General features: G+C 39.2%; 1 protein-coding gene across 3 annotated transcripts in view; it reads right to left on the bottom strand.

Annotated features, from left to right (window-relative positions):
• TPK1 (thiamin pyrophosphokinase 1) overlaps window positions 1-26946 on the bottom strand; it is a 298088-nt gene extending 271142 nt beyond the window's left edge. For all 3 annotated transcript variants that reach the window (XM_030446013.1, XM_030446014.1, XM_030446015.1), the window contains exon 1: window positions 26722-26946. In XM_030446013.1, the coding sequence (XP_030301873.1) occupies window positions 26722-26764 (43 nt within the window). In that variant the 5' untranslated portion in view covers window positions 26765-26946. The remainder of the gene's footprint in view (window positions 1-26721) is intronic.
• Window positions 26947-27192: the final 246 nt, after the last annotated feature.

Here is a 27192-nt window from a genome sequence, read left to right as displayed (position 1 = left end):
CATGCTGTTTTCACACAACAGCTAATTTCCTCCTGCTAGTTCTAAAGCTACTTGGAACTGTACGCAATTAACTCCACCACCTTTCCTTTATCCTTCAAAAAGCATCACTTTTGTTTGCTTGCAGTTAGTTCTCTACATATTTTCCTTTCTTCCTCTACCCTGTACTATTGTAAAAAAAAAAGAAACATCTTTGTAGTAGAAGAAAAGCATTAGCAGCACAATGCAAGTTCTAAGATGAGTGAGATTTTTAATGAGGAAAGGTTACATTCTTGTGCCACAAAATAGTCATGTTATTGCAAAGCATCATAAGTTGTCTTTTTTTTTTCTTAATTTTGTCTTACAGCTTCAAATAATTATTTTTCCTGTATTTGGAAAAACAGTAGTAGATGTCAACTTATCTATTTTCTGAATATAATTTACACTGTCATCAACCTACTTTCAAGTATTACTCAAACTGAATTATAAGAGGATGCAACAAAAAGCTACAGTCTTTTTTATTAAATTTTTTTAAAAAAGAGGACAGTCATTGTAGTAACACTTTAAAAAATAAGGCTGTACAACCCCAGTTCCATAGAAAGATATAACTGAAGAACACTTCTAGAAAGAAGTATCTCTTTAAAACGGCACATTTAATAGCTACTGCAGTAGATGTATGGCACGAGAGTAAAATATTTTAGTGAATGTTTTAAGGCCCTTGAGAATAGAATTCATGTTTTGTGGGGAACAAGAGATATGGCACATACTTAATTTTAAATACAGGCTTAAGTTGTTCCTCCTTCCCCAAGCCAAAGTTGGACATATGCATACACTGCACAGCTACACTGAGAAGAACAGAGCATTTTTGCTTCTTTCAAAAGAGACACGTAAGAACTTCATGCTTAATTCACAGAAGCCAGCTGTAATTCTTCCACTGACTTCAATGGACTATATTTAGTTGTCAGATGCATATACATATATATATAGCATTAAAATAATTTGTTTAATTTCTAAATACATTCATCCAACATAAAGCCTTATACTCACACATACTTCTGACCTACAGGAGTCAAAACCAGCATCAACAGCAAGCTCAGTTAATTTGTTCTGTGAAGTTGCTAATTCTCCTATTGCAATTCTTTTTTTTTTAGGATGATAAAAATGTGTATAACTTTAGTTTATAAGAGATCTCTCATGGCAATAAAAATCTCATGGTGAATAAAAAAAAAAGAATTTCTGCTATTCTTGTAGTTATGATGAAACTAAAATAATGTACTACCTTGCAATTTAAATTTCCTGCTGACATTCCTCTAGCTAATTGTGGAGGCAAGTACTAAATCAGTTTCAAACACACTAGATTCTGAAGTTTCAAAATAGATATTCCTATAACAACCGTAAATTGTTCCCTTTTCTGCCATCTTTATTGGTCTACTTAAGTAATTTAACTTGTTTCAATAAATGTTGATAATAAAATTTTAACAGGAAGAAGAAAAAGAACTTCACTTTAGATTTTGCTGAGTCATTAAAAACTGCAGTATGTGATTGAAAGTACTTGTACCAATCCATTAACAACATCCTTACATTTCAACCAAATTTTCCGTGACCAAGTAGCATTTGAATACTATCTGTTCACAGCAGTACAGATCCATACTGTATTCCAAGTTAAATTACTTGGAGCTGTGTTCTCTTGACTCAGGCTGAATTTTGACCTTAATTATAACCATTTTCTCCCAGTAGAAGCACTTAGCAAAATTCATTTCCTAGCAGGATGCAGTTCACAGTTTGTTTTGCTATATTCCTTGAGATGTTTTTTTCCTTAGGACAGTTCTCAGGCCAAACACACTCCATGTACAAATATTTTTTGCTAGAGCCGTTTGAGGGCTTACTACCACCCACCACGTTTTCTACCTGCAGATACTGATGTATCTACAGATAGATACTGATGCATCTGTGTAGATACTCATGAATCACCATAAGAGATTAAATTACTCATCTTAAGCTTTTCATATATTTATTTCAAGCCAACTGACTTTCAGCTTTTAATTGTTATTCCTCTTAACATACACTCTTCCTGTTGATTTCAAAAGCCAGTCACATAAACTTTAAACATTAGCCACCGCAGAAACATTTTAAGGAAACAGAATTTTGTATTATCATTACCCAATCCATAATTGACTGAATTATCAGCCCCCAAATTGCCATCCTGTTGGCATACAAAACTCCCTATCTTTTCCTATTTCGGCCTGGCTGCTGTTTCTTACTAGAGGTGGCACCCGTTTCCCCAGGCAGAGCTATTGTTTACCATTTACATCAGGAAAGCAGAAGTAATTCACATTTTTGGTTGCTGTTGCTCTTTCAAGGAAGAAGCAGTCTCAGCTGTGCGCTGCCACCATCATGGACATGATGAGAGCTTCGCTGCAATCAGTGGTCCTGTGTGTGAGGATAAGGGGCTTCCAACATTCAGTTATTTCAAATGGTGGAGGTGAAGAGAGGAAAAAAAGAAACCAACAACCCCCCCCCACCCAAACAAAAACAAAAAACCAAAAAAACCCCCCCAAAAACCAAATATCTGAAAGATGTTTAGTGCCTGCCTTCCAGCATCAGCAGCTTGGAACAGTTCTAACACAGTCTCATAAAAGCAGGTCTTTCTTTAAAAGTACTGTCATGAAATAGTTATACCAGAAACAACCAGAACTTGGCTGCTTGCTGTCAGAGGAACTTCACAGCAAAGGGGAATAAAATGCTACAGATGGTCAACACACATTAAAAGAAATTCAAACAGCCAGTGAGCCAAACAAAAACAGTGCGGCCAATTTCATAGACTTCAATCAAAAACACTGAGTAATATTCTGGATGAAGTCACCATTTCAACAAATGCAGCTAAAGACTCTGTTTATAACACAAATCCATGATTTATTGATCCCTCATACAGTTTGATGGAGGAGGAAAAGCATTTAATTAAAAAGTGATTAAGTCAAAATCCTTCCCAAGCCTTTCATGAAAATCTTGCTTCAGAGAGTGATCTGATGAGCCATAGCAAGGCTGAGTTGGTATGTTTAGAAAGGAAAGGTATTTTCATAGCCTGATTAGTTTCATTGAGTTAAGATTCTGTTGAAGATAAAGGCAGTTCCTAACTCTCAGCAAGAAAGAGCTGACAAAACTATCACTGAAGAACACTTTTTCCTCTTGCAAAATTAGCAAAGCTGTTATTAAGTCTTTCAGAGAATTTTAGTGGATTCAAAATTATTATAACACTTCCCTTTGTTTTATTCATTCTAATGACAAAGAGCTGAACCTTCTTTAAAAGGAGCTATATTTTCACAGCTCTAGCAAGGGAAAAGTGTAACAGATAAAAGGAAATGTGATAAGTTAGCACTGCAGAAAGACTTTCTGTTAGAGGAGGTTCATCCCAGTGAGTTAAATAGATCACCGATGTAGCCTTCTTCATTTCAAGGAATAGGCTGGAAATGCCTTGTTTCAGTACCATTTTCTCATAATGGAGCCAACAAAAAATAATCTAGCTTCATAATTTAATATTCCTATTTAAAAAAACCCAAACATAACATGACAGTACCAATGATTTTCTTTATGAACTTTTCCTAAGTGTTCTTTTTCCTCCAGTAGCGTTTTCTTGAAATTTAACTTTTAAACTAGATTTGTATGCACGTGTATGCACTTTTTATATTTCAATTTACTGCTATTTATATAGCAACTGGTGTAAAAAATTAAAGATACAATCCCAGGTACAAGCAGGAGGGAAAAAAAGCCCACATAAAACTGAGTCAGAAGGGATTTTAAGAAGCCATTTTAAAAATCTGCTCAATGAAAGCCAGAAACAAATATACCTACTGTGAAAAGACAAAGGATAGAGAATGGGAGCTATGCCATAAATAGTAAACTGACTGACACAAGTGACACTCAGAAGTCATATGAAGGAGCTTACTGTCTATACTGGGATGAGAAAGAAGACTTTCAAGTACAAGCAACTTCATAGAAAAGCATGTGAAACTGGAGAGACTAAAATACAAGTCAGTAGAAAAGAAACTGGCATGCAGAAGAAAAACTGAGGAAAAGCCAGATCCAAAAGGAAATCCATAGAAATCTATAGGTTTCATGTCACTCAGAAATAATTTGTAAATGTGTGAGCTGCCTTCCCCAGTGCCTCCCAGAAAACAGCTTTTAGATCAAAACATGCAGGTAAGAAATGAAGGTTCAGGACCTGAAGTTCAGGAAAAAAACAGAAAAAAAAAAATCTGTCACCTCAGTAACACAGTAAGCAACATGATGCTTGCATAAAGAGAATGTGGAATAAATGGTTTCCTTCAGTATCTAACACAAAATGCCACTATCAGAACCTAAGCTAGTTAAAGTTAAGTCAAAGTCAAGTCAAAGTCATGCTTAATATTTCACATGTGCACAAATGTCTCACAGGCAGCAGGCAGGCTCATGCTAGGAACATGGCTAAGGTGATTTTTTTTTTTTTTTTTTTTTTTTTTGAGCACAATATCCACAACTTTGTGCACTTCTGTGGCATGGGTCTCTTGAAGCTATTCTGTATGGTGTAAATAAATAAAAATGCCTTACAACAATATTGTAAATTAATGTATTCCTCATCTGTGTGTTACTCAAGTGTCTTGCATCTCTTGTTCTAACCAGGCTTTTTGACCCTCAACTTATGAATACTCCTCCAGAAAGCATTTTTTATATTCCTATACCCTTATAAAGAGTGTTTTCACATAAAACTTCTCTACTATCTCCAGCTAATACTCACTCTGCTGGGTTGGGTGAAATGTGATACATTTTTGTTGGTAAAAATTCCAGTATTCCAGTCTAAAGAACTAGAGAAGTATAACGTGTTACTACTGATAATTGCATTTTACAGCAATTCTGCATTATTTAATTACGTAACTAGAATTTTATCTGAACAAGACAATGTCAAATTTAAAATCTCTTCTTGTTTGCATACAACAGAGCGACTTCATGGATTTCTACTCAGTCAATTCCAATTTACATATTAATAAAAGAATTAAATTTTTCTGGATGGAAATCACTGTGTGGGGGTTACTGACTTGTTCAGTTGCACAGCTAATAGCACAATATCATAAAAAAGACTAAAAAAGCATCTACCAATGGTGTCTGCAGTTATTCTGGAAAGTATGGCATGATAAAGCCAAATAATTCAAGTGTGCTTTGGTGAACATCAAGTCAGAGAAGGAAAACTGTCGAATTTAATGTTTCGGAGTTTTTTCTTTACTGATTTTTTCAGGAGAAGAGATATGCCATAAAATCTGGAACATCAAGGGAATATGACATTAATAAAGCAAAGGGAATCTTTGGCAGCAGGCCAATTTGGTGAGGTGGGCTTGAAATTGACTCTCTTGGTGGGTGGTGTCCAAAATGGCAATGCTCATGCCATAACATCCACCTAGGGAATATGCAAGGCCAATCAGAGCTGTGACAAATGCTCCTTAGCTGCCTCTCAAGAAGAACAAGGCAAAACATCCCAATGGTCTCTACAGCTACGGAATCATCTTGAACCTCTGCAGGGAAACCATTGTACCCAACTCACTCTCCGAAACACCTGTACACCAATGCCCACAGCATGAGGAATAAACAGGATGAATTAGAGATTTGTGTGTGGTCACAGGGCCATGATCCCATTGCAACTACAGGAACATGGTGGGATAGGTCACATGGTGTCAAGGATCACTACATACTTTTAAGGGAACAGTGATGTAGAGGCTATAGTGTGAGAGAGCAACTGGAATGTATTGAGCTCTGCCTAGGAATGTATGTTGAGTTGAGAGCTTATGGGTAAGAATTAAGAGGCAAGTTAACACAGAAGACACTTTTGGGTGTCTTTACTACAGGCCACCTAATCAGTGTGGAGAAGCTGACTGAGGCTTTCTACAAAAAGCAGAAAGAAGCCTCACAATCACAAGCTCTGGTTCACCTGAGGGACTTCAATAACCCTGATATTTGCTAGAAAGGCTACAAAGCCAGGCACACATGATTCAAGGGGTTCCTGCAGAGCATTAATGGTAACTTTCTGACATAGATGGTCAAGGAGTGAACAAGGAGTGGGGTGTTGCTGGACCTTGCACTAACTGGCTGACCACGTGAAGGCTGGGGGCAGTCTTGGCTGTAGTGACCATGTATAGCTCAGGGTTTCGTGTGGAAGATGCAGAGCAACAACTCTGAACTCCAGGAGAGCTAACCTTGGCCTCTTCAAGGAGCTACTTGGAGAAAAAACACTGGTGAGAGCTCTAGAAAGTGAGAGGGTCCAAGAGCTGGTTAGTACTCAAACACCAGTCCACTTCCTCCTATCTCAAGATCAGTGCATGACTATGAGGAAGAAATTGAGCAAACAAGGCAACAGACCTGCATGGATGAGCAAGCAGCTGCTGGAAAAGCTCAAGCAGAAGAAAAAAGTTTACAGAATATGGAAGAAGGGACTGACCACTTAGGAGAAACCCTGGAAAATTTTCAGAGTATGCAGAGATGCAACAAGAAAAGCTAAGGCCTGCTTGGAACTAAATCGGGCAACAGATGTGAAGGACAAGGAGGACTTCAACTACATCAGTCGCAAAAGAAAGGCTGGGGAAAATGTGGGCCTGCTCCTGAAGCAGGCAGGTGCCCTGGTGACAGGTAACACAGAAGGTGGAGCCATGAAATCCTACTTTGCTTAGTCTCTTAGTTACTAAGGTCTCCTCAGGAGACCCAGACACAGGAGGCAGGAGATGCTCTAGAGAAAGGAAGACTTAACCTTGGTTGAGAAGGACTGGGCAAAAGATGACAAGCAAACTGAGCACCCACAAAGCCATGGGCCCCAATGGGATGCACCCAGAAGTGCTGAGCTGGCAGATGCCATTGCTGGGACACTCCATTATTTTTGAAAGATCACAGAGAACAGGAGAAGTACCTGAGGACTGGAAGAAAGCCAATGAAACTCCAGCATTTAAGATGGGCAAGAAGGAGGACCCAGGAAACTACAGGCTAATCAGCCTTACCTCCTTAAAATGATGGAACAGCTCATTCTGGATGTCATCTAAGCATGGGGAGAAAAAGAAGGCTATTGGGAGTAGTCAGCATGGATACATCAAGGGGAGCTCATGCTTGACAAATCTGATAGTCTGCTATGACGGCATGACTAGCTGGGCACACAAGGAGAGAGCACACGTTGTCTACCTTGACTTCAACAAAGCTTTTAATGTGGTTTCCTATAGCATAATGACAGAGAAGCCTAAAGTGTGGACAGAGAAGGGGATTGAGAACTGGCTGAATGGTAGAGCTGAGAGAGTTGTGATCTGTGGTGGTGAGGAGGCCTGTAACTAGTGGCTTCCCCCAGGGGTCAGTACCGGGTTTAGTCTTGTTCAAGAGAAGGGGATATGATCAATGCTTACAATTATGTACAGGATAGTTGTCAGGGTGATGGGGCCAAACTCCTATCAGTGGTGCCCAGTGGCAGGACAAGGGGCATCCGGCACAACCAGGAACACATGAAGCTCCATCTGAACATAAGGAAAAACTTCTTTACCTTGAGGATGACAGAGCACTGAAACAGGCTGCCCAGAGGGGTTGTGGAGTCTCCTCTGGACACATTCAAAATCTCTCTGGATATGATCCTGTGTCACCTGCTCAAGGTGAACCTTCTCTAGCAGAGACTAGATAATCTCCAGAGGTCCCTTGAAGCCCTTTCCTTTCTGTGATTCTGTGATGAAGCTGCACTTAAGCTACAGAAAACAAGGATCAGTGGTAGAGGGCTAAACGGCAAGGAATTGACTAATGGGTAAATGATACCAATTTTTTTCAGAAGGAAGCATACCAAACTGAATAAAATATTACTAGCATAGGTCCCCAAGGATCAATGCTGGGAATGATATTATTATTTTAATTAATAACCACTGCATAAGAGAAAGATTACTAAATACAAAGTCATTATCACCACAAGGGAAGAGACCGATATCTCATGGAATTTAATGTCTGGCTTTGAGGTGGATGAAACTCAATGGCACCCAAAGCCTGAGAGATGTATTTGGGGGTCTACAATGTAAAAAAAAAAAAAAAAGCAAAAAAAAGCTATATGCTGAGAGCTCAAAAATGCAAATGCTAATTGAGAAGTACATAGTTATCACAATTGGTCTCAGGATTGCTCTGAGTCACACAAAACCAATAAAGTTGTAAAACTATGTTGCATTCACAGAACAACAGTATTTTGTGTAAAAGATAAAGAACCTCCTATGGAAGATTCCAAGCAGAGAAAATAGTTTATCAACTTCTTTTTCTCCCATTTGGGAATATATTCACCAAACTGACTGTTTTGAGGAAGGAATATGAATCTGAATCAAACAGTCAACTCAGTAATAATCACCTGTTCCAGGCATGCAGTCTGGGCTCAGTGAGGTGCTAGGTTTCAATAACCCACCAGCTTTCAAACACAAGAGACTTGCTAAAATTGAAAGCAAAAGAACAACCATGTACTAGCTCTACACTGACTGTCCCTCTATAGTAACACAAAACAGAACTTACTTTTCATTCCTTCTTAAGGATCCGTATTGTATCCCATCATTCAGGTGACCTCTTCATTAGCTGCCATTTTAGTAAGTTCAAGAACAATTAAACTGAAGAGGGTATGCTGCTCTGTCACTGAATGTCTTGATTGACTCAGTACTGCTTTTTTCCCATAGTCACACACAGTGTTGACAGTTATGAGAATATTTACTTGTTTTCAGTAGAAGACTGGTTAGCAAACAAGGTTTTATCACTTTGTTCTTATGGTGATGCTCTACGGCTTAAAATAAGCTTGTTATTTTTCAACGTCTGTAATTAATAACAGCTTTTTTTAAAAAAAAGGTTAGAATACAGTACGTTACAGCTAGGGTTTTGGGTTTTTTTTCTGAGCTCAGGTAATAAAGTAGGTACTCTGCAAAAATAAACTGAAATCCTGAAAGTTAAATATGCACACTACAAGCCACTTTGCTTTGGTTTTTATGCATCTTTCATCTCTCAAGTAATATTACTAGAACTGTGCAGGTGTTTAGTTTGGGTTTTTGTTGTGTTTTTTTTTAAGGAAGAGAAGGATCTAATCACTTTGCTGCACTGTTTTCCTCACTGCTTTGCTATCATCATCATTAATATAATTGAATTTCATTGCATTTATACAGTTTACCATGTAAGCTCAAGGACTCTACAAAGCCTCAATGACAAAAAGCTATTCCACCCTTTAGCTTGCTATGAGGTGTGCTTTGGTTCCATAAGGAATGGTTAAACATGTGAAATAAAGTCCATAAGAAAAGCTGTACTAGTCAAATGCTATTTAAAATGATACAAACTGTTAACTTACTGATGAAAGAAGAAAAAAAAAGAAAACCAAAAAAAACAACACCAAAAAAACCCAAAACAAACCAACCAACCAAAAAAAAACCAGTGATGATATAGCTCTGGTAACAGAAGAAAATTATGCAATTCATTGCACTGAAAATTACCCTGTTAGGATTTTACTGGTATCAGAAGGATTGTATCTCCGCACATTCTTTGAGAATTAACAGCCAAAAAAACCATACACAAAATACTTTAATATGCTACCTTTTGCCCTAAGAACTTCTATGCAAGATGAAGGAGCAAAATATTCAAGCTGGGTAAGACTATTTTTGGCAATTTTCACAATGTAGTTGCTCTGCATACAGATTTGTACCTGTTTAAGGAAGTGAAGTCTGCTGTACTTTTACTTGACGAGTGTTGCCAGTGATTTCAAAGGGTACAGCACTTATCCTGTGATTTTGAAAAATTAATCAAAATATAATGTAGATGCTGTTTTTGTCTTGATCATACAACTTTCCCCCCCTCATTTAAGTTGAATGTATTGACTAGCATCCTGGTCAGACCACTGCAAACCACTGCAAAAACAACGTGGTTACTATCTGTGGAGATTCTGAACTCAGCTGCCTCTGCACGCCAAAGCAGATGAGAAATGCTCACTTTGTCACCCTGCTACCTGGAGTCGGGTAAGAGACTCCAGCAGTAACAAATTGTAAGAGGATATGACTAGGAGGGCAGGATAAAGTCTTGATGTTATTTCCCCAGTTAACAGCCACTTATGCCTTTTGTTTTTTAAAAATTAAATACAAGGTACTAAAAAAAAAAAACAAACCCCAAAACAATAAATCAAAGGTCTGTCTACTTCATCATCCTGACTTTGACAATAAAAAGCATTAAATGCTTTGGGAAGAGTACAGAAACTGGGTATGCAAAAAACACTTCCCTTATTTTATCATTCAGCACTCAGTGATTAGGAACTCAACCAGATAGTGCATCTAGGCCTTTAATAGTAACTGCTATGTACTTCTCCAACAATTTCACTAATGCCTCTGAAAATCTTAATTTCCCCTGTAGCTGTGGTTGTACAATTGTTGTTGTGGTTGTACAATTGCATTCTGCACAGAAATTACTTCTTTTGCTTCAGAACTTCCATAAAACAGGTTCACTGTCTCACAGCTTACATAGGTGTACTCTTTGCTGGGATAAAAACTGTAAAAAAAAAGTAAAAATAAGAACATAACCTTCTAAAAGCAAAGCGCCCTAAAAAAAAGTTCCAAAGGTTCCTTCCATTGCAGAACATGGAATGCAAGGAAACATCATAACCCATGAACAGCTTCAGCAGCTCTAGGAAAAACTTCTGGAAGAAGTACTAGCAAAGAAACCTCTTAAAGGACGTATCTGCTTTACTGTTTATCTGCATTATAACAAGAAATTCTACTCTTTCTTGTTTCTGTAAGAAGTATTCAAGTTTTTACACTTACAGTAAGATAATAAAATAGACTATGAGAAAATTTTTTTAAAAATCCTTTGAAATAAAATACAGCTAAAATTGAGTAAACTTACAATGAACTCTCAGAGCAGAAGTACAACCTACAGAAGAACCTCCAGGAACATCTGGTGCTACATGCCCTGGCCACGTCTTTGTTGAATCACGTGCACTTTTCTGAGCATTCCAATGAACCAAACATTTCAAGACATCTCTTAATCTCTTCAAAGTGAGAAAATGAAAGGAGGAAGTCAGTTTCTTAAATCTTAAATCTGCTAGTAACAAGCCATTGATGTGAACAGTTTCCAAAACAGCACTTCACTATTCAAATCAGGGCCAAAATTAGACCTCATATGCTTTTTCCACTTATTTCAATGTTACGAATGCTAGCACTGGAAGGCAAAAGTCTTGCCTCTCACCCCTCTGCTCCCAGTAAGGGACCACCTCCAAGAAAATGCTGAATAGATATCTGGAAGGTAGGGTTTTCAACCAACTTAATTACATCTGTACCAAAAAGTTGCACAGTCTTATTTCAGCTCCCATCAGCTTTTATTTTATTTAAGTTCTTTTTGTTAGGAACACATTTCAGTTGAACTGAGTAGGCTGCTCTCATGTCACTAAACAGAGCCCCTAAAGAGATTTGTAAAAATTTACTTACACAAGTGTAGCTCATGCCCTTATATAAACTTTCTTACATTAACTAACAACAAACTGCCACTTTTCTCTAAATTCACCAAACAAACTTTAAAGCAAGGTTCATTCTTCCCAGCACAAGCAGAGACTCAGTGATGCTACTTCTAGACAATACCCTTTTCACTCCTAATACATTCTTAAGGGATCCTTAAAGGATCCTTAAGGGAGGATTCTTAAGGGATGGATTCTTTTACATCTAACCATGGTTTGAAAACAGATGTGCCCTTTTCATATTTAAAGTAAGATTTAATAAAATCATAGCTATTGAATTAAGAAATTGGTTAGACAAGGTACTGGGAAGATCATCAAGTTTCCAACAAATGAAAGAAACAGCTTCACGATGTAACCTCATGAACCACAGGAAGGTAAACTAACAACCATTTTCATTAAACGTTCTGAATGAGTTACATTACATTTGCTCTCCTGGACACATTAAGCTAAGCAATCACTGGAGTGGAAACACCTAACTTCCAGTTCTCTAATTTTTGTTTTTTCACACACACACACAAAAAATCAAATGCCATACATCACAGGGGACAGAACTAGAAGACATAAGATAGAAAGGTGATTTTAAACAGGCTGTATGCTCACTGGACCCCATTCACAATCTCAAAAGTAACAGAATGCAATTGGTAAAAAGCAATTGACATTTCTGTTTTCCTCAGTAGACCTAATTAGGTCTGACATACATCCATTCACACTCAAATAAGCACAGAAACCTTCAAGGTTATTTTCCAATTATTTCCACATATACTACCTCATATTGAAATGACTGGGAAACAGAACCTTCAAAAGATGCTACAGGTGCTACTCATGCATCTCTCTCAGCACCTGATCCCTTAATAAGAAAAAATACTCATTCTTTAAAAACTCATGTCTTTCAGTACACGAATTCTAACCTCAGCCTCTTTGGTACCGTTTTTATTTGTGATATATGTAACTTTTAATCACATGAATGGTATAAGCACTTAAATACTTAATACTGTAGAGTTTTTTAAATGCCCAAAAGCCAGTCCCATTCATAACACTATTATTAAAGTAGTAACATTACCCATCTGAAAAGCGTAAAAGGTGCTAAAGGATGGTAAAGTAAATTTTCACACATTGAAGGCATTCAGATAATACAACTTCCTCAGACAGGCTAATAAAGATTGAAGTTAAGGGTCACCTGAAAAGACATGGTATCATGGAGATGCTGGTGGCATCCTCAAACCAAAGGAGTCTCCTATCTTTGCTTTTCTCATAAAAAGAAACTTGGTCTAGACTGTCAGCAGGCCATCAGTAGTCAGCTTCCCTTCCACAGTGGTCAGTTTACCTTCAAAAAGGATCCAATTATTAATTTAGTCCCTAGATACCATAAAATTCTGAATCCTGTTTTCTTGTGATTGTCACAGATTTTGTAATCTGCTGTTATTGTGAGCTGAAGACAGCAGTCAAATCAACAGATTACTTCAGAAAAACAAGCCCAAAAGAATTACCTTGATGGGACATGTACTTTTTTCTGCACCACATGTGTTCAGCTACCTTTGCTCTGCTTCTGATGATGGCATTCCAACTACCAGAAGCAGAGGCTACAATTTAAGAAACAGCAATTACATCCTTTCTCAAAGTATTCAAGGACTGTTTCCTAGGTTCTGACAAAGTAAACAGTGCTATCCTGAAATCTGCAATTAACACAAGCATTAAAAGGGAAAAAAAAAAAAGTCAGTACTGTTACTAGCTAAACATTATGCAGCACAGGACTAAAGAAAAGAACCCAAGTACCTTCAGGTTCATGATAACTGGAAATAGTTCACTGACAAAATACTACTGTTTGTACTTCACTGCACACAAAAGTCTTCCCCAGAGACACCTTCATAAAAAGGGAATAACCAGTAATATTAAAGAAAAAAAAAACAAAACAATGGTTCTGAAGAATAAAATCAAACTCTGTATGTAACAGCTGCAAAACCATGAACTTGAGTGAACATCTGGAATGTCAGAACAAAACCTCCCTAGTTACATACAAAGAGGAGTAAAGCACTAGGATGTCAAGAACTAAAATGAATTATCAGGTTTGCAGAACTGATAGAATATAATGGGAGTGTTTTCTCAATGTTTGCTTAGCTGTCCTTGAATTCCCATATAAATGCAATGATCAGCAAAATACCTCTTTGGCATATACCTACAAAAGTCCCTATTTTTTTGGCTGCCAGTGCTGTAAGCTATACCTCTGCACAGGCTCTGAAAACCACCATACACAGTCGGACTTGATGGCAGTGACAGGTTCAGCCAGGGGTCTATCCTGTGCAAGATCAAACTTTAAAACATTCAGGGCAGGAACAGTACTTTGTCATCTACATTCTCAGTTATAGATGAGCTGTAAGAGCTTGGAGTTGCTAAAATAGTACAGCAACAATACACTTAAGTTCAGCCTTCTACTTAAACCTAAATTTCATTAGTATAAAGCTTCATATAAATGTCTTCATGAATTAGACTTCTCTATTTTATTCAGTGTCTGTGTGTTTCTCTGTAACATATCGTAGGTATCTTATACTGTTCTCCACTGTTTTATTCTCATACTCCAATATCATTTGAGAACTTGGTGATGATACAAGTGTATTTCAAGCCTTAAAGATCATTCTGTTTATGTTTCACTCTCACAGGAGACTATTTACTTCTAGCCTCTAAGGAAGCTTGTAGCATCGATGGCAAAATGTCAGGAATAATAAGGAAAACTAGTTTTATGCCCCTAGAGAACAAAATGTCATCTTTGTTCTCTCAGGCAGGGTGTTGTCTTCTCTAAATAAAAAAGAATGTCTTCTGACATCCATCTAGTGAATTCAAGCCAGCATATCATTTAGAGACCACATGTATTTAATTCCTGAATCTTGCTCCATTTCTTTCTATTATTTTATGATATTACCTTCTGCACCCTCTATAGTCATAACCTACTGTGGAAGTGATAGTAGACAAAAATATACTAGATTTCAAAACTCCTATTCCCTTTACTAGGGAATCACCTCTAGCTGTTGCTTCTCCAGACTATTTAGCAACTCATGATACAGAAGTCCAGAAAACACTCTTCCCCAGCCTCTTCTCCCCTTTCCATATCAATGTATTTTATACCTATGAAGCAGTTGTTACAAATTACCAAGCACTGGCATTTGATATGTCTATCCAGGACCATCAAAATAAATTTAAAACTCCCAGGCAGAGAGTTGACAAGAGTTAAGTATAATTCATAATATACGTACACGTGCTTCCTGATGCAAGATACCAAGGAACATTTCTGACTGACATACCCAATCAGAGAATCAGAGAATGGCAGGAGTTGGAAGGGACCTCTAGAGATGATCTAGTCCAATCTCCCTGCTGGAGCAGGATCCCCTAGAGCAGGAACATGCCCAGGCAGGCTTTGAATTTCTCCAGGGGTGGAGGCTCCACAGCCTCTCTAACTGCTACAGCCTTATAGGTTAGTAGCTCAGACTTCAAGTACTCAGCAACTAAAAAGCACCCAAACAAAAGAAAGTTAGATAATTAGAATATAATTTGTTTCAAAGACCCAATTTACGTGCCAAGGTTTGCTGCACACCACTTTGCAAGTGCTAAGAAGTTTTGATAACCTGAAACTGATTCTGATTTTTAAAACTGAAGAATGGACATTCAACTCGACATCTGTTATTGAAACACATGAACTTCCATAAGTCTTGTATCTCATAACACTGCATGTGAAGATCAGGTTGATGGCCATCTGGGGCACGTGAACATACATAAGTCTATGGGACCTGATGAGATGCATCCCAGAGTCTGAGGAGGATTGGCAGATGCAGTCACCAAGAGAATCTGGAGAAAAGAAGGTTTCAGAGAGATCAAATAGAAACCTTCTACTATCTGAAGGGAGCTTATAAAAAGGTGGGAGAGGGACTGTTTGCAAGGGCCTGTAGTGACAAGATGAGGGGCAATGGGTTTAAAAATAGAGTAGATTTAGATTGGATGTTAGGAAAAGATTTTATCATGAAGGTGGAAAAATGTAAACAGGTTGCCCAGGGAAGTAGCTGAGGCCTCATTCCTGGGGATATTCAAGGTGAGGCTTGATGGAGTTCTGAGCAACCTGATCTAGCTGAGGGTGTCCCTGCTTAACTGCACAGGGGTTGAACTAGATGACCTTTGGAGGTCCCTCCCAACTCACATCATTCTATGATACCCCTTTTCCATACATGTCCGCACTTTTTATCTTACCTATGATTTTGCTAAAAATCATGTTTGGATAAATAAAGTTACTGTACTGCAGGGTTTAATTACCATACTGAAAACTTCAAGACACAGCTAAGACCTACTAGCTGGAGTAGCTCAGCTGAAGCTTGTATTACCTGAGTGAGAAAGTCTGCAGAAATAGCCAGCCTTCCAACACCTGCTATGCATATAGAAAGCTCTCTGACTCTGGGTACACGATTCTTAAATAGACATCTCAATTCCTTACACTTCTTTTACATCCAAGTCTTCAAAAGATCACCTAGTCCATGCCTCTGTTTCTAAGCAGAATCACTTCTCTAGGCAATTCCTGTCTACATTTGAAAAAGGAAAGGCTCCAAGTGATGGGGACTACATCACCTTCTCAATTTACTTATACCAGTTCTTCAGACTGCTACCTATACTTCTGTTCCCCAATATCTAATTTAAGCCGGCTTAGCTGCAGTTGAAATTCATTTCTTATCCAGCTGTAACAGAACCTGTGCATATTTCCTAGGGCTGTTAGGTAGGCTCTTGAGGAAGCTTTTAATGGGACAATTCTGTGCAGCTGACAGGCTCCACTGCTGAATATAACAGCAGGCTTCCCTTACCACATTCTACTCTTTCAACAGGCTCCTCCACTCAAGAAAAGCAGCAAAACTCCTCTTACCTACTGCTGTTTCCATATGTATTTCCCATTGGGGAAAATAAGAAAAGGTGAGATTAAGCAGCAAAGGATCAGACTGCAAAACTGTGAGTTCATAAACTCTCCCAAAACATTATTAGCTCTCCCAATATATTCCTAGATTTAAATTTCTTCTCTGCTGTTCTAATTTACATTATTTGGGCTGTATAACTGCATTATTTTACAGTTTTGTCCCTTTTTTAGTACTCCAAAGCCTTACATTTCTTCAATTCCAACTTTGTTCTCAAGGAAAACTGGCTATTTATTTCAGTAAATGTAAATCTGGGTTAGAAACAGAATAGCTGGGTATAATATTGTGTAAGTACAGCTTAACTATTTGCTCTGCTGTCTATATTCAAGCCTCTTCTTCTCCTTGGGGGATTCACAATTATTATATTTATAGGTAAATAAGGAAGCAATATATGGAAAGAATTTTAAAGCTTTTGATAGCTTACAGTAACTAGTAGTAAATTCAGCCAACTGAGTAGTATAGTCTTAGCTGCCTAGGAGCTACAGCTAAGTACTATAACAAACAAACCCCATAAAAATTGTTAAGTCTTTTTTAAACATACAACTTACTCTAAATATACTTACTCTAAATATAAAGAAGTACAGCCCTCAATTTCTGAACAGCATAACAAAGGCTCTGAAATCTACTCCCAGTTCTCAAAGACCTCCTTTACAACATGAAATTAGTCAATTGACAGTCCCTGCTCTAGCACCTCAGGATATACCAGATTCTTTCCTTTCTCTTAAGTCTGTCCTGACAACTTATATGGTAAGGAAAAGAAGTGTCTTCTTTGATGGATGAAGTGTTTCCAGTTTGTTGATTCAGAGGCCAGAAAGGATTGCAGTGACAATCTAATTTAGCCTCTTGAATAAAGCATAGCCTGAAATGCATTGCTTCAAGTGAAGTAGGACTTGCAATTGATTTACACTGATGAAGAATCCACCTTTCTCTAACTACAATGCTCAAATGGCTGGCCCTTCTTCTCTGTGTTAAAAATCTGTACATAATTCAAGTATGAATTTGTTTGGCTCCAATGTCCAACCTCAGGCTCTTGTTATGCCATTGTCTGCCTGACAAAGCACAGCCACTGCAATATGAATGCAAATAGTAAATTACACTATGTGTTATCTAAACAGCATCCTTCCTTAACTGCACCCCTGGGACAGCTCTAACAGTACCTTACTGGAGCTAGCTGACACTCTGAGCTTTTGGCAATAAGTATACTATCAAACATCTGTTGTGACAGCCCTTCTAAGCGCCCTCTCCCACACCATATGGTCATCTCCACTGAGTGGTACTGCAGGTCCACAACCAAGCTCTCATCAGTCCCCATCCTCTCCGGGGAAGCCAGACACTGAGTGATAATTTCACAAAGACTTCACACTCCAACAGCAGGAAAAACAGCCCATTGCAACAAAGAGAGACGTGCAGAGCATGTCTGTGTTGCAACACACTGCCCACATCCCTGCCAGAACACCCTCCTCATGGAAGTGTAGTGTACTCTAAAAGAAGAGATATTTTTTTTCCTTCTATCATTGCTGTTGCTCTTCCTAAGTGACTACTGTTGTGTTCTCTGTGTATTTGGGCTTACACTTGGAGCTTGTCAACGTGGCAGCTGTGGGTGTGAGGGGGGGGTAGGTGGAGAAAAAAAAAATAACAAAAACAATCACAGAAGAAAAAGCAAAACATTACACGATAGATCTAGTTTCCTACTGACTTAATTTAAGACCTTGTGACAGGATAAAAGACAACAGACTAAGAAGAGGAAGTACTCTGATAGGCTCAAATAAAAGATCTCTACTATGAGTCAGGTTATACAGCTGCAGAAATCCTACAGACCAATATACAAGAACAGTAGTCTAGAGACACAGGAAAGTAAAAAATTGAGTTTCCAAGTGAAAACTCTACAAAAAGTCAGGCTAAGGAAGAACATTCAATAACAGTGATTCTATTTCCCACAGTTACAAAATGACCATTTAAATCCTCTGTTCACAGTCACTCAAGTCATTAGAAAGGCTCAAAGCCTGTGCATACAGTATTAAATGTCATTCCCACAGCAGATTCTGAACAAAGAAAGAAGAGCTAATAGGAAAACACTCTCAATAACAGCAGAAAAAAGACAGCACCACCTTTCTACTTTGAGCCCAGTGGAAGTCAAATGCTTGAAGCTAAGTCTTGCAGCAGTGACCTTTCAAGACCACTACTGTTGATTCCAGAAAGCCAAACCCTAAGTAATTGCCCCTAAGAAAACCTTCCTCAATATCGCCCCCCTTTGAGGAAAAAAATCAAGATGTTCTACGTTTTTTAAGGAACTTAAAAGGTAAATTTCCCAGCTGCAGCAGGGAGTGGCGATACAGACACTTCCACAGCAGAGCTCAATCATCTCCAGTGTATCGAGGTCAATTCATTATGAAATGAGGTGGTCACACACACTGCCCGAGACCCATTCTTGTTGCATATGCAGAAGCTAAGCCACTGCACCACTTCCTTTGGCAATCCAACTGTCCAAGCTGCAGAGCTTTAGCTGCTTGACTGTCAGGCTGCCCTCCTTAACACTTTTTCTTTTTTGTATTCACAGTATGGCAAAACATCTTAAATGGCTATTAACTATAACTGTGAACTGGGTAGGGAAAGCACTCCATATGGGGATACAGACTTCACTGCCCAGGCTACACTCAACCCCGGACAGCTTGCAGAGCACTGATTTCCAGAACTCAAAGTGTTGCTTGTGTTAAAGTATCTATATTAGAGGCTTTCAGTTATGTAGTTAAAAGCCAACCAAGATATTGATACGCGTAGATTACTGAAACACAGGTCAGACTCTATACTAAAAAACTTCCTTTACCCCTTAGGCTTTCTTCCATACATAAAACTCTCAAGAGTGTAAAGTCTCAAACTGGAAAACCTGGAGATTTCATCTGCATTTGCACAGCTGCTCTGTGACACAAATCAACCTCAGAAAAGTTGCAAGTATAACACACACCATCTGCTTAACAACTGTCTAGCTGTGGTATCAACTCAGTTTCCTTTTAACACATCCTGAGCAGCTGGAGCTGTGGTCTGTGCTTAGGTCTGGTCTACAGATCAATGCTTTGCTTGACACAGTGAAAGGAGCTATAAGCATAAAAACAGGTAAAGGTCACATAAAAACACAGAGATTTCACTGACAAACCAGTGCACTTCTGCTATGGAAAAAGCATGAGACTCGTCCTTCACATTTGTTTCCATACCACATGTAACTGTGAACTACATTGGGGGGCGGGCAGGGGGTGAGGGGAAAGGGAAGCAGAGGGGAAAGGGAAGCACCAAAAACCATTAACCACCAAAGCCACTGAACAATTTGGTAAAAAACTGCACGTATAAATATTTCAAAACTATTCTCTTATTGGTGTGTTATTGTCATATGAACAATGCTTAGATAATTTGGGGGGAAAGAGGAGCTAACAGTAAGCAAAAAAACCAAAACCACACACACACACAAAGAAAAAAAAAAGAAAAAGAAAAAAAAAAGGAAAATAAAGCAAAATAGAACGCACATCAGCAGTCACAACTACAAAATAAATTAGAGGTGAGGGGACAGGTTCTGGTCCTACTGAATTCACTGGCCAGCTTCCCATTTATTTCAATTGGCCTGATAAACACGTGCATCCCTCCAGCCTCTGTACTGCCAGAGAGAAAAGCTGGCAGACAATCCATCAACACAAGCTTCAAAGAATCAGCACTAGTGCAGAGAAAAAAATCGACTGCCATTCAAAATGAAATTCTAAGCTAGGAAAAGACAGGAAAAGCCTTCAAGTGACTCCAGTTGCATCTGGATGTACAGAAATATCTTTAATTTAAAGGCAATGCAAAAGGTACTATGTATACTCTCTATGTAAATTTTAAGTAACTGAATGTTCCTGTAGCCACTTGAAATTCTCCATTTTCTTTTTAATTATGCAAAAGCAGCACTACACAAACACTGCTAATTGTATTCCTCATGTTTAAGGTCAGAGCTGGGTGGAAAGGAGAAGCTGTTCCCTTAAATTACTTCCATGTAACCCAGCACAGCAGTAATTTATAGAGATGTAAGCCAAAAATCTTTAAAACTGGTTATCCTTTGCTGTAATCAGTTATAGTCACTTTGGTAGAGCCCACAGTTCTTTTCATCTTTAAATTATGTGGTGCTAGATCAGCTTAACCTTGTGGGACATACTGCAAAATCCCCTCTCAATAGAGATTAGAGATGGGGTATGTTCCGTAAAGTACCAACAAGCAGGTGTATACATAAGAGGCCTCTCCTGTTGACTTACTACATTTTGTACTGGGTAAGAGCTACTCCTGGGTTGTTGGTTTTCTGGTTGTTTTCTTGTGTTGTTCCCTTCCTCCCAAAGGGAGCTGACAAGGGGGGGGAAGTCTCCTCCTCTCCTTTTATCCACATTTTTCAATAAATGTACTTTGAGACCAGCATAGATAATTTTTATTATGTCACAGAGAACTAAATTTATTAATTTTCTAGATAATAATTTTCCTGGACAAATTTACTTGGTAGCAGTACCCTTAGGTTACATCCAAACCTGCCACTCAATAGAAGTGAAAGAACAGTTCTTAGAAGCTAGGAACAGTTACAGAGAAGCTGCTAACCATTTTGCTTGTTTTCAGGTGGTTTGTTTGCTTTGGGTTTTGGGTGGGTTTTTTGTTGGTTTGTTTGTGGGGGTTTTTTTGGTTTTTGTTGTTGTTGTTGTTGGTTTTTGTTTGTTTGTTATTTTTTCCCTTTACAAGACTTTGATTTTAGGTTTTACTCATGGTGCTATTTTCCACACAAACTAAGCTTTCATTAATATCTCAGGATGTTCAAATGTAAAGCACACCCACTAGTATGCCTGGGAACTGTTATTTTGGATCTTGAAAAATCTGTATTATAATTTCTCCTGTGTAAATAAATTGCCTCATTTCTTTGCTTCATACGCAACTTCTCCATAGATCATAGTTAGATCAGCTTGGCAAAAAGGATAGAAAAGTCTCTTCTGAAAGTCCAATATTTTCCTTGAGTTCTTTTACCTTCAAAAGATTAATATTTTGCTACTAAATTTCAAATAATTTCCAGCAATCCTGCACATATTTAATTGAATACAAACAAGACGAACATTTTGATTTCTGGAATAAGGCTATTTTCCATTTCCTTATCTGATGTTAAATCACAGAAGGAAAAAAGAGAAATAAAAAAAAAAGGACTAAAGGATACATTAAGAGGCCATCTACTGTATTTCCTAGCTTTAAAGCTCAATCTGCTACTTCTAAGTGACTCCTCACAGAACTCTGTGTAAATTGATCTTGAAAGCCTGAACTGATGGGAAATAACAAGATCTTACAAAAAGAATTTATCTGAGTGTTTTACTATCTGTTCAGCAGTAATGAATGTGAGTTTGTCTCAGAAGCTCCAGCAATATTCTTATTTGTCTTATCCTCCAATGGGGTTTTGTTGCTGGTTTTGTTGTTTTGGTTTTTAAGATCCCCTCAGTCCTTTCCACCATTACATTCCCATTCAATGGAAAGCCAGCTAAGCCCTAACAGTTACTGCAAGATATGAAACTATCAGTGCACTGACCCTGCACAAGGTGATAATATATCAGTCACACAAACAGCAACTGGATTCAATCTCTACCTATTTCAAAAGGGGGCTCTGTGTGTATACAAAATAAGTAAATGTCTATTCATCTTCCTATTAGCTCAAATGGTTACAAATGGCTTGCTGTACCGTACCAAATAACACATTTGAATATGAAGCATTTAAAATAAATAAATAAATAAATATCTTCAAAAGCTATCAGTGTGTGAAAGCAGAGATCTAACAGTAAGTGGTGAGGTTAACAATGATGTCTGCTAAATGGCATCTGCAATACTTCAGTCACGAGAGCACCTGTAGGTCATCTATACAACAATACTTACAGAACAACTGCTGACCCAGAAAAATTAGCAAGCAGCAGGGCCCAAAGCTGAATATTTGCAGCTACCTCAAAACAAGCTGAGGCATCACAGGTATCTTGACTAAATAAATGGTGATGCTGATTACATGAAATGAAAAGCAGGAGCAAGCCAGCAACATAAATATAAAACAAAGCTTTTAAAATGTTTCATTTAAAAAGGTAGAACACTGTAACAGCCACTTAGAAGTGCTTGGTAATTTCATCGAGGAACTCCTGGAATAGTCTTAAAGGACTGACATGCTTACTAACATTTTTCAACTTTGGTGAACTCAGTCACAGCTTTCAAACAATCTGGCTCACCTAAAAACTTCACTACTCTGGCCGAGCAGCAGTGACACAAGAACTGTAAAATTACAGAACAACTCAATAGTCTGGGACTCCATATGTCATATGCCTTTAATGTACAACAGCTAACAGAGACCATCAGGTTGATTTCCTAACCCCAAGATTGTCTTGACTTTTACCACAGAATTTTGTATATTAGACTGCAAGATAATGCATCATGGAGACCATGCAGGGCTCTAGCAAAGGCATTTAGATTGCTATTGATGCTTATGCTAGGCTGGAGGTCATTTAGTGAATGGCAAACATGTCACTGTTTTACAAATAATTTTCAATTCTTAGTGTCAGAAAAAAAGGGAACAGTAAGGAAAGAGTTTAAGCCTCAAGCATTTAAAAAGGAATATGGTGATATAATCCTTTCAGAGGTAACTTGTTTACAGTCAGTAGCATTTCCAGAAGACATATAGCAAGGCAAGAGACAATCAAGCTTGAGGAATGATGAAAGAGCATTCACAGCGTATTGTTGTTTCCTCTTGTTCTCTTTGCTTTAAATTCAATGCAGAGTTTTATAGTCCCTTTGCACAAAGAGACAACTATATATTTCCACATAATGCTGAAGCACACTTTGTCCTATTTGCTGTGGCTGTGTCTCTCATGACATACAGATGACCTTGCTTCAGCGAGATAAAGCTAGCACATCCCCTTCTGAGCAGACCAAGTCTTGATCACTAGCTCTCAATGCAGCACAGTTCACAAGTGAATTTGGGTCACAGGACTGGGAGCACAACGGAGGGGACAAGAGGAAACCGACCCTCACTGGTAGCACAGGCTCCTATCAGTCATAGGAAACTCAGTTCCAACAAACCCCCTGCAAGGAATGGAAGAGAGCAGAAGGACTAGATTTGCTTCTGCTTTGCAGTCCCTGTGCCTGAACAAGACACTCCCAATGGAAGGTGCTGAGGAAAATACCCTGCTTCTACATAACTGCACTTGATTAAAAAACAGTAATGAGCTCCATTTTAAGGACTGTGCAAGGCAAAAAATCATTAATCACACCTGGAGATGCATGAGAATCCAGGCCACGTTATGGCATGCAAACATAAAACATTCCCTGTGAGAAAACAGAACCTAATAAACTGGCACTCTGCCCTTATAAAAATCTCAAGCATTATTCAGGGACAATCTTATTAGAGGATGCTACAGTACTTCTGCTGTTAAGTAGTCACAAGCACAGCATACTCAGCTCCTAAAGTTCATGGTATTAAAAGAATAAATTAGAAACACTTGTCTCTCTGCAAGAAGCACCTGCAGCACAGTCTGGGACAAGCAGAAGGAGGCAATGATAGTGCAAGAAAAGGGTATAAACAGCATGAGGGAAATGTCTAATCTATCAAAGGATGCTCCAGAAGAAACCAAGCTACTCGTCATGATTCACAGGCCATAGTGTCACATCACTGACTATGAGCTTTCTACAACAGCTGCACCACAGCCTTACCCTGTGAAGCTTCTGCCTGACCCTTTCACAGGAGCATACAGGACTTCAGGGTGAATATCTATGAGCCATTTTAATGGCTTTAGTTCATGAGGAAGTAAAAATATATCTGCTTGAGGATGAAATACTCAATTTTAGAGCTATCACTTTTAAATTCTGCCTTGTCAGTCATTCTAAACTACATTAAGCGAATCAACACAGTTCCGAAGTACACAGCAGAGCTTTCTGGCTGTCACACAGTCATGTTGAACTGTGCTGCAGCTGTTTGACTGAATAATAATATGAATAATGTTCAAAGTCCCAGAGTATATCAAGTTCAGCACAGTAGTTCTCAAATATCAGCTACATGGACCTTACTCAGGTGTTATATAGAAACATAGTCCGCTATAGGAATACAAATAAGAACTCATTATAACTACACTTGACTAAAATTACCAAGGCACACATGGCCCCGAAATTCCAATTCAGATACCTAATATGTTCAAAAACCTGCATTGTACTCTATTTCACATAAATATCAGCATAATTGTTGAACACCTTTAAAAAAAACAATAAGCAAAAAACAAGCAAAAACAAAAAACAGAAAAACCCAAAACAAAACAAAAACCCCACCCCACTACTAATAACTTCCAGACATAGCTGATAAACCTTTCACATTCTCCTCACCATAATCTGCCAATGCATTTGCACAGGGCTTTAGAAAGCAACTAGAAACTTTAGAAACATTTATATTACTGACAGCAAGGGGGCAAGGCCCATAGTATTTCAGTGTCCTTGGAAGAGTTTATTTTTTAACCTCACCTCTAGCCTCCAAGAAGCATCATGTTACATTATATTATACTGGACACTACATTATTTGGACACTTCAAAGTGTCCCAAGTGTACTTCTAGTACATATCCCATTGAAGCAAACAGATAAAAGAAATGGATGTGGGTCATCTGAAAACTATGAATAAATAGCCAAAATCTTTAACTCCAATCAGATATAATGAAATAAAATAATTAAAGACAACTAATCCTGGAAATTGGGGACATATGGTAGCCCTATCATCATATAAATGCCTATGAAGCACAACTATCTTTGTACCAATATAAATAACAATGCCTGTTCTTCCCCGGGGATAAATTCTTAACTGGCATTTTCATATCACCTTACTATATACTTGCGCTAAGTAGTTACTCATTGCCAAAAAGAGGACATCACACGATGCAACAGAGCAGATAATCTATTAAATTCTGCCTTCCATGCCCATTACTCAAAATAAGGATGTCTCTCAAAATACACACACACGCACAAAGTCATATATACATTTCTGGCAGGAACACCTTCATTACAGCTTTACTTGTTACTCACTCTGAACATACTCCAAGAAGTTTTTAAAAATTTGTGCAAAGCACTAATAAGAAATCCCAAACAACCAACAAACACCGGAAAGAGTTTAAACGGGCTCCTAAAGTGCTACCTGTAAAAAAACGTACTGAATTGTTACATTTTGATAAACTCTTCCTCCAGATCTTACTAGTAAATGAGTAACAACATAGACCTCACTCTGGTAACTTCAGTGTCAGTGTCAAAACAGGGCAGAAAAGAGCAGTGTAAGTTAGAATTCAGCTGCTAAGCCAATTTTTTTTTTTTATGCAGCTTTAAAATCACATTCTAGAACCATAAAAATATTTACTTTTCATAATGGTATCACCGAATAACAAATGGGCCCTACTGAATTAGATACTGCAAACACATGGTGTAAAGGAGGTGTCTACCCCCAACCAGTGTACAAGCTACCTAGATCAATCTGTGCTTATTACAGGTGCTGTCTCCTTTGGGAAGACAATAATGATAGGTATTAATACTGCTCACCTCTCAGGTCTCAAAATTAATAAACAAAAACAGAATGCTCAAGAAAAGCATGGGAAACAAAACAAAAAGCAAAAACAAACAAACAAAAACAAACTACAAAAAAAACACAACTCCAAGGCTGTGCCAGGCAGAACAGAGGCAAAAGGGGTACACGTGGTGGCTCCAGAGAAGCACGCAAAGGCAGAAGGCTCCATGGGCGAGGAAGCCTCTGGACCTTCGACTCCAAATGCACATGGAGGAAAGCCCTGGGTCTCCTTGCCAAGGGACCCTTCCCTGCAGTGCTGGGCTTTGTCAAGGCAAGAAAACCGTGGCAAGTTACTTGAGGATGCTGGTTAAACTCAAATGTAAATGCAAAGGGGTTAAAGTTTTAACGCCCAAAGGGTTACAATGACTCTAAACGGGTACACTAAAAGAGAACCAGCACAGCGCGGCACGCTCATGCCCGGCCGGCCTAGAGCTCGGTAAGCAGCGGGTAGGGGCAGCCCCGCAGGCAGAGGAAGCGGCCACGCACACACCAGCTTGGGCTGCTGGCAGTGGCCTCTTTGAAACCCCAGCACGGCCAGGGGCGGGGGCTGCGGAACCCAACAGTGTTACCGCTCAGGGACGGGGGCTCTCTACTCCTCCCGAGGGTCTGCCCCCAGGAGCACCTCCCGCCGCAAGGCTGCTTGCTCTGCTCTACTCTGCCCCGCCTCACCCCCCTCGCCTCCCCTTTCTCGGTGGGCTGGTGGCGGGTGGTACCGTACCGGCGGGCAGGAGGCAGTCCAGCGGCGTGAACGCGCGCTCCATGGCCGCGGGCTCCCCTGATCGTGGGGCAGGTACACAAGACAAGCACAAAGAACCCCGAGGACTCAGGGTTTCTCTGGGGGGCCAGGGGAGAGGGGCAACTGGCGATGCGCCCTTCCTTTCTGAGGAACCTCTGCAGCACGGCAGCTGCAGCTCCGCCCCCGTTTACTGGCGAGCGGGTGGGAAATGGCGGCAGTGCCACCCCTGGCACCTGCAGCCGCCCTCCCCCTCGCCCTTCCCCCGCCCCCGGGGCGGTGCCTGGGGCGGTGGCGGGAGAGGAGGGGTAAGGCAGCTCGAGAGGATCGATCGCCGCCGCCATCCGTTGCTCGGCGGTGGATTCAGCAACGGGAAGGCGGGGCGGGAGGGAACAGCGGCGGCTGTTGGGTCTTTGGGTGAGGGACGGGACTGCCCCGCCCACCCCCCTGCCCCGC

The sequence above is a fragment of the Calypte anna genome, chromosome 2 (genome assembly GCF_003957555.1).
Source record: "Calypte anna isolate BGI_N300 chromosome 2, bCalAnn1_v1.p, whole genome shotgun sequence".
Taxonomy (NCBI): domain Eukaryota; kingdom Metazoa; phylum Chordata; class Aves; order Apodiformes; family Trochilidae; genus Calypte; species Calypte anna.
This window is presented reverse-complemented; position numbering and strand designations above follow the sequence as displayed.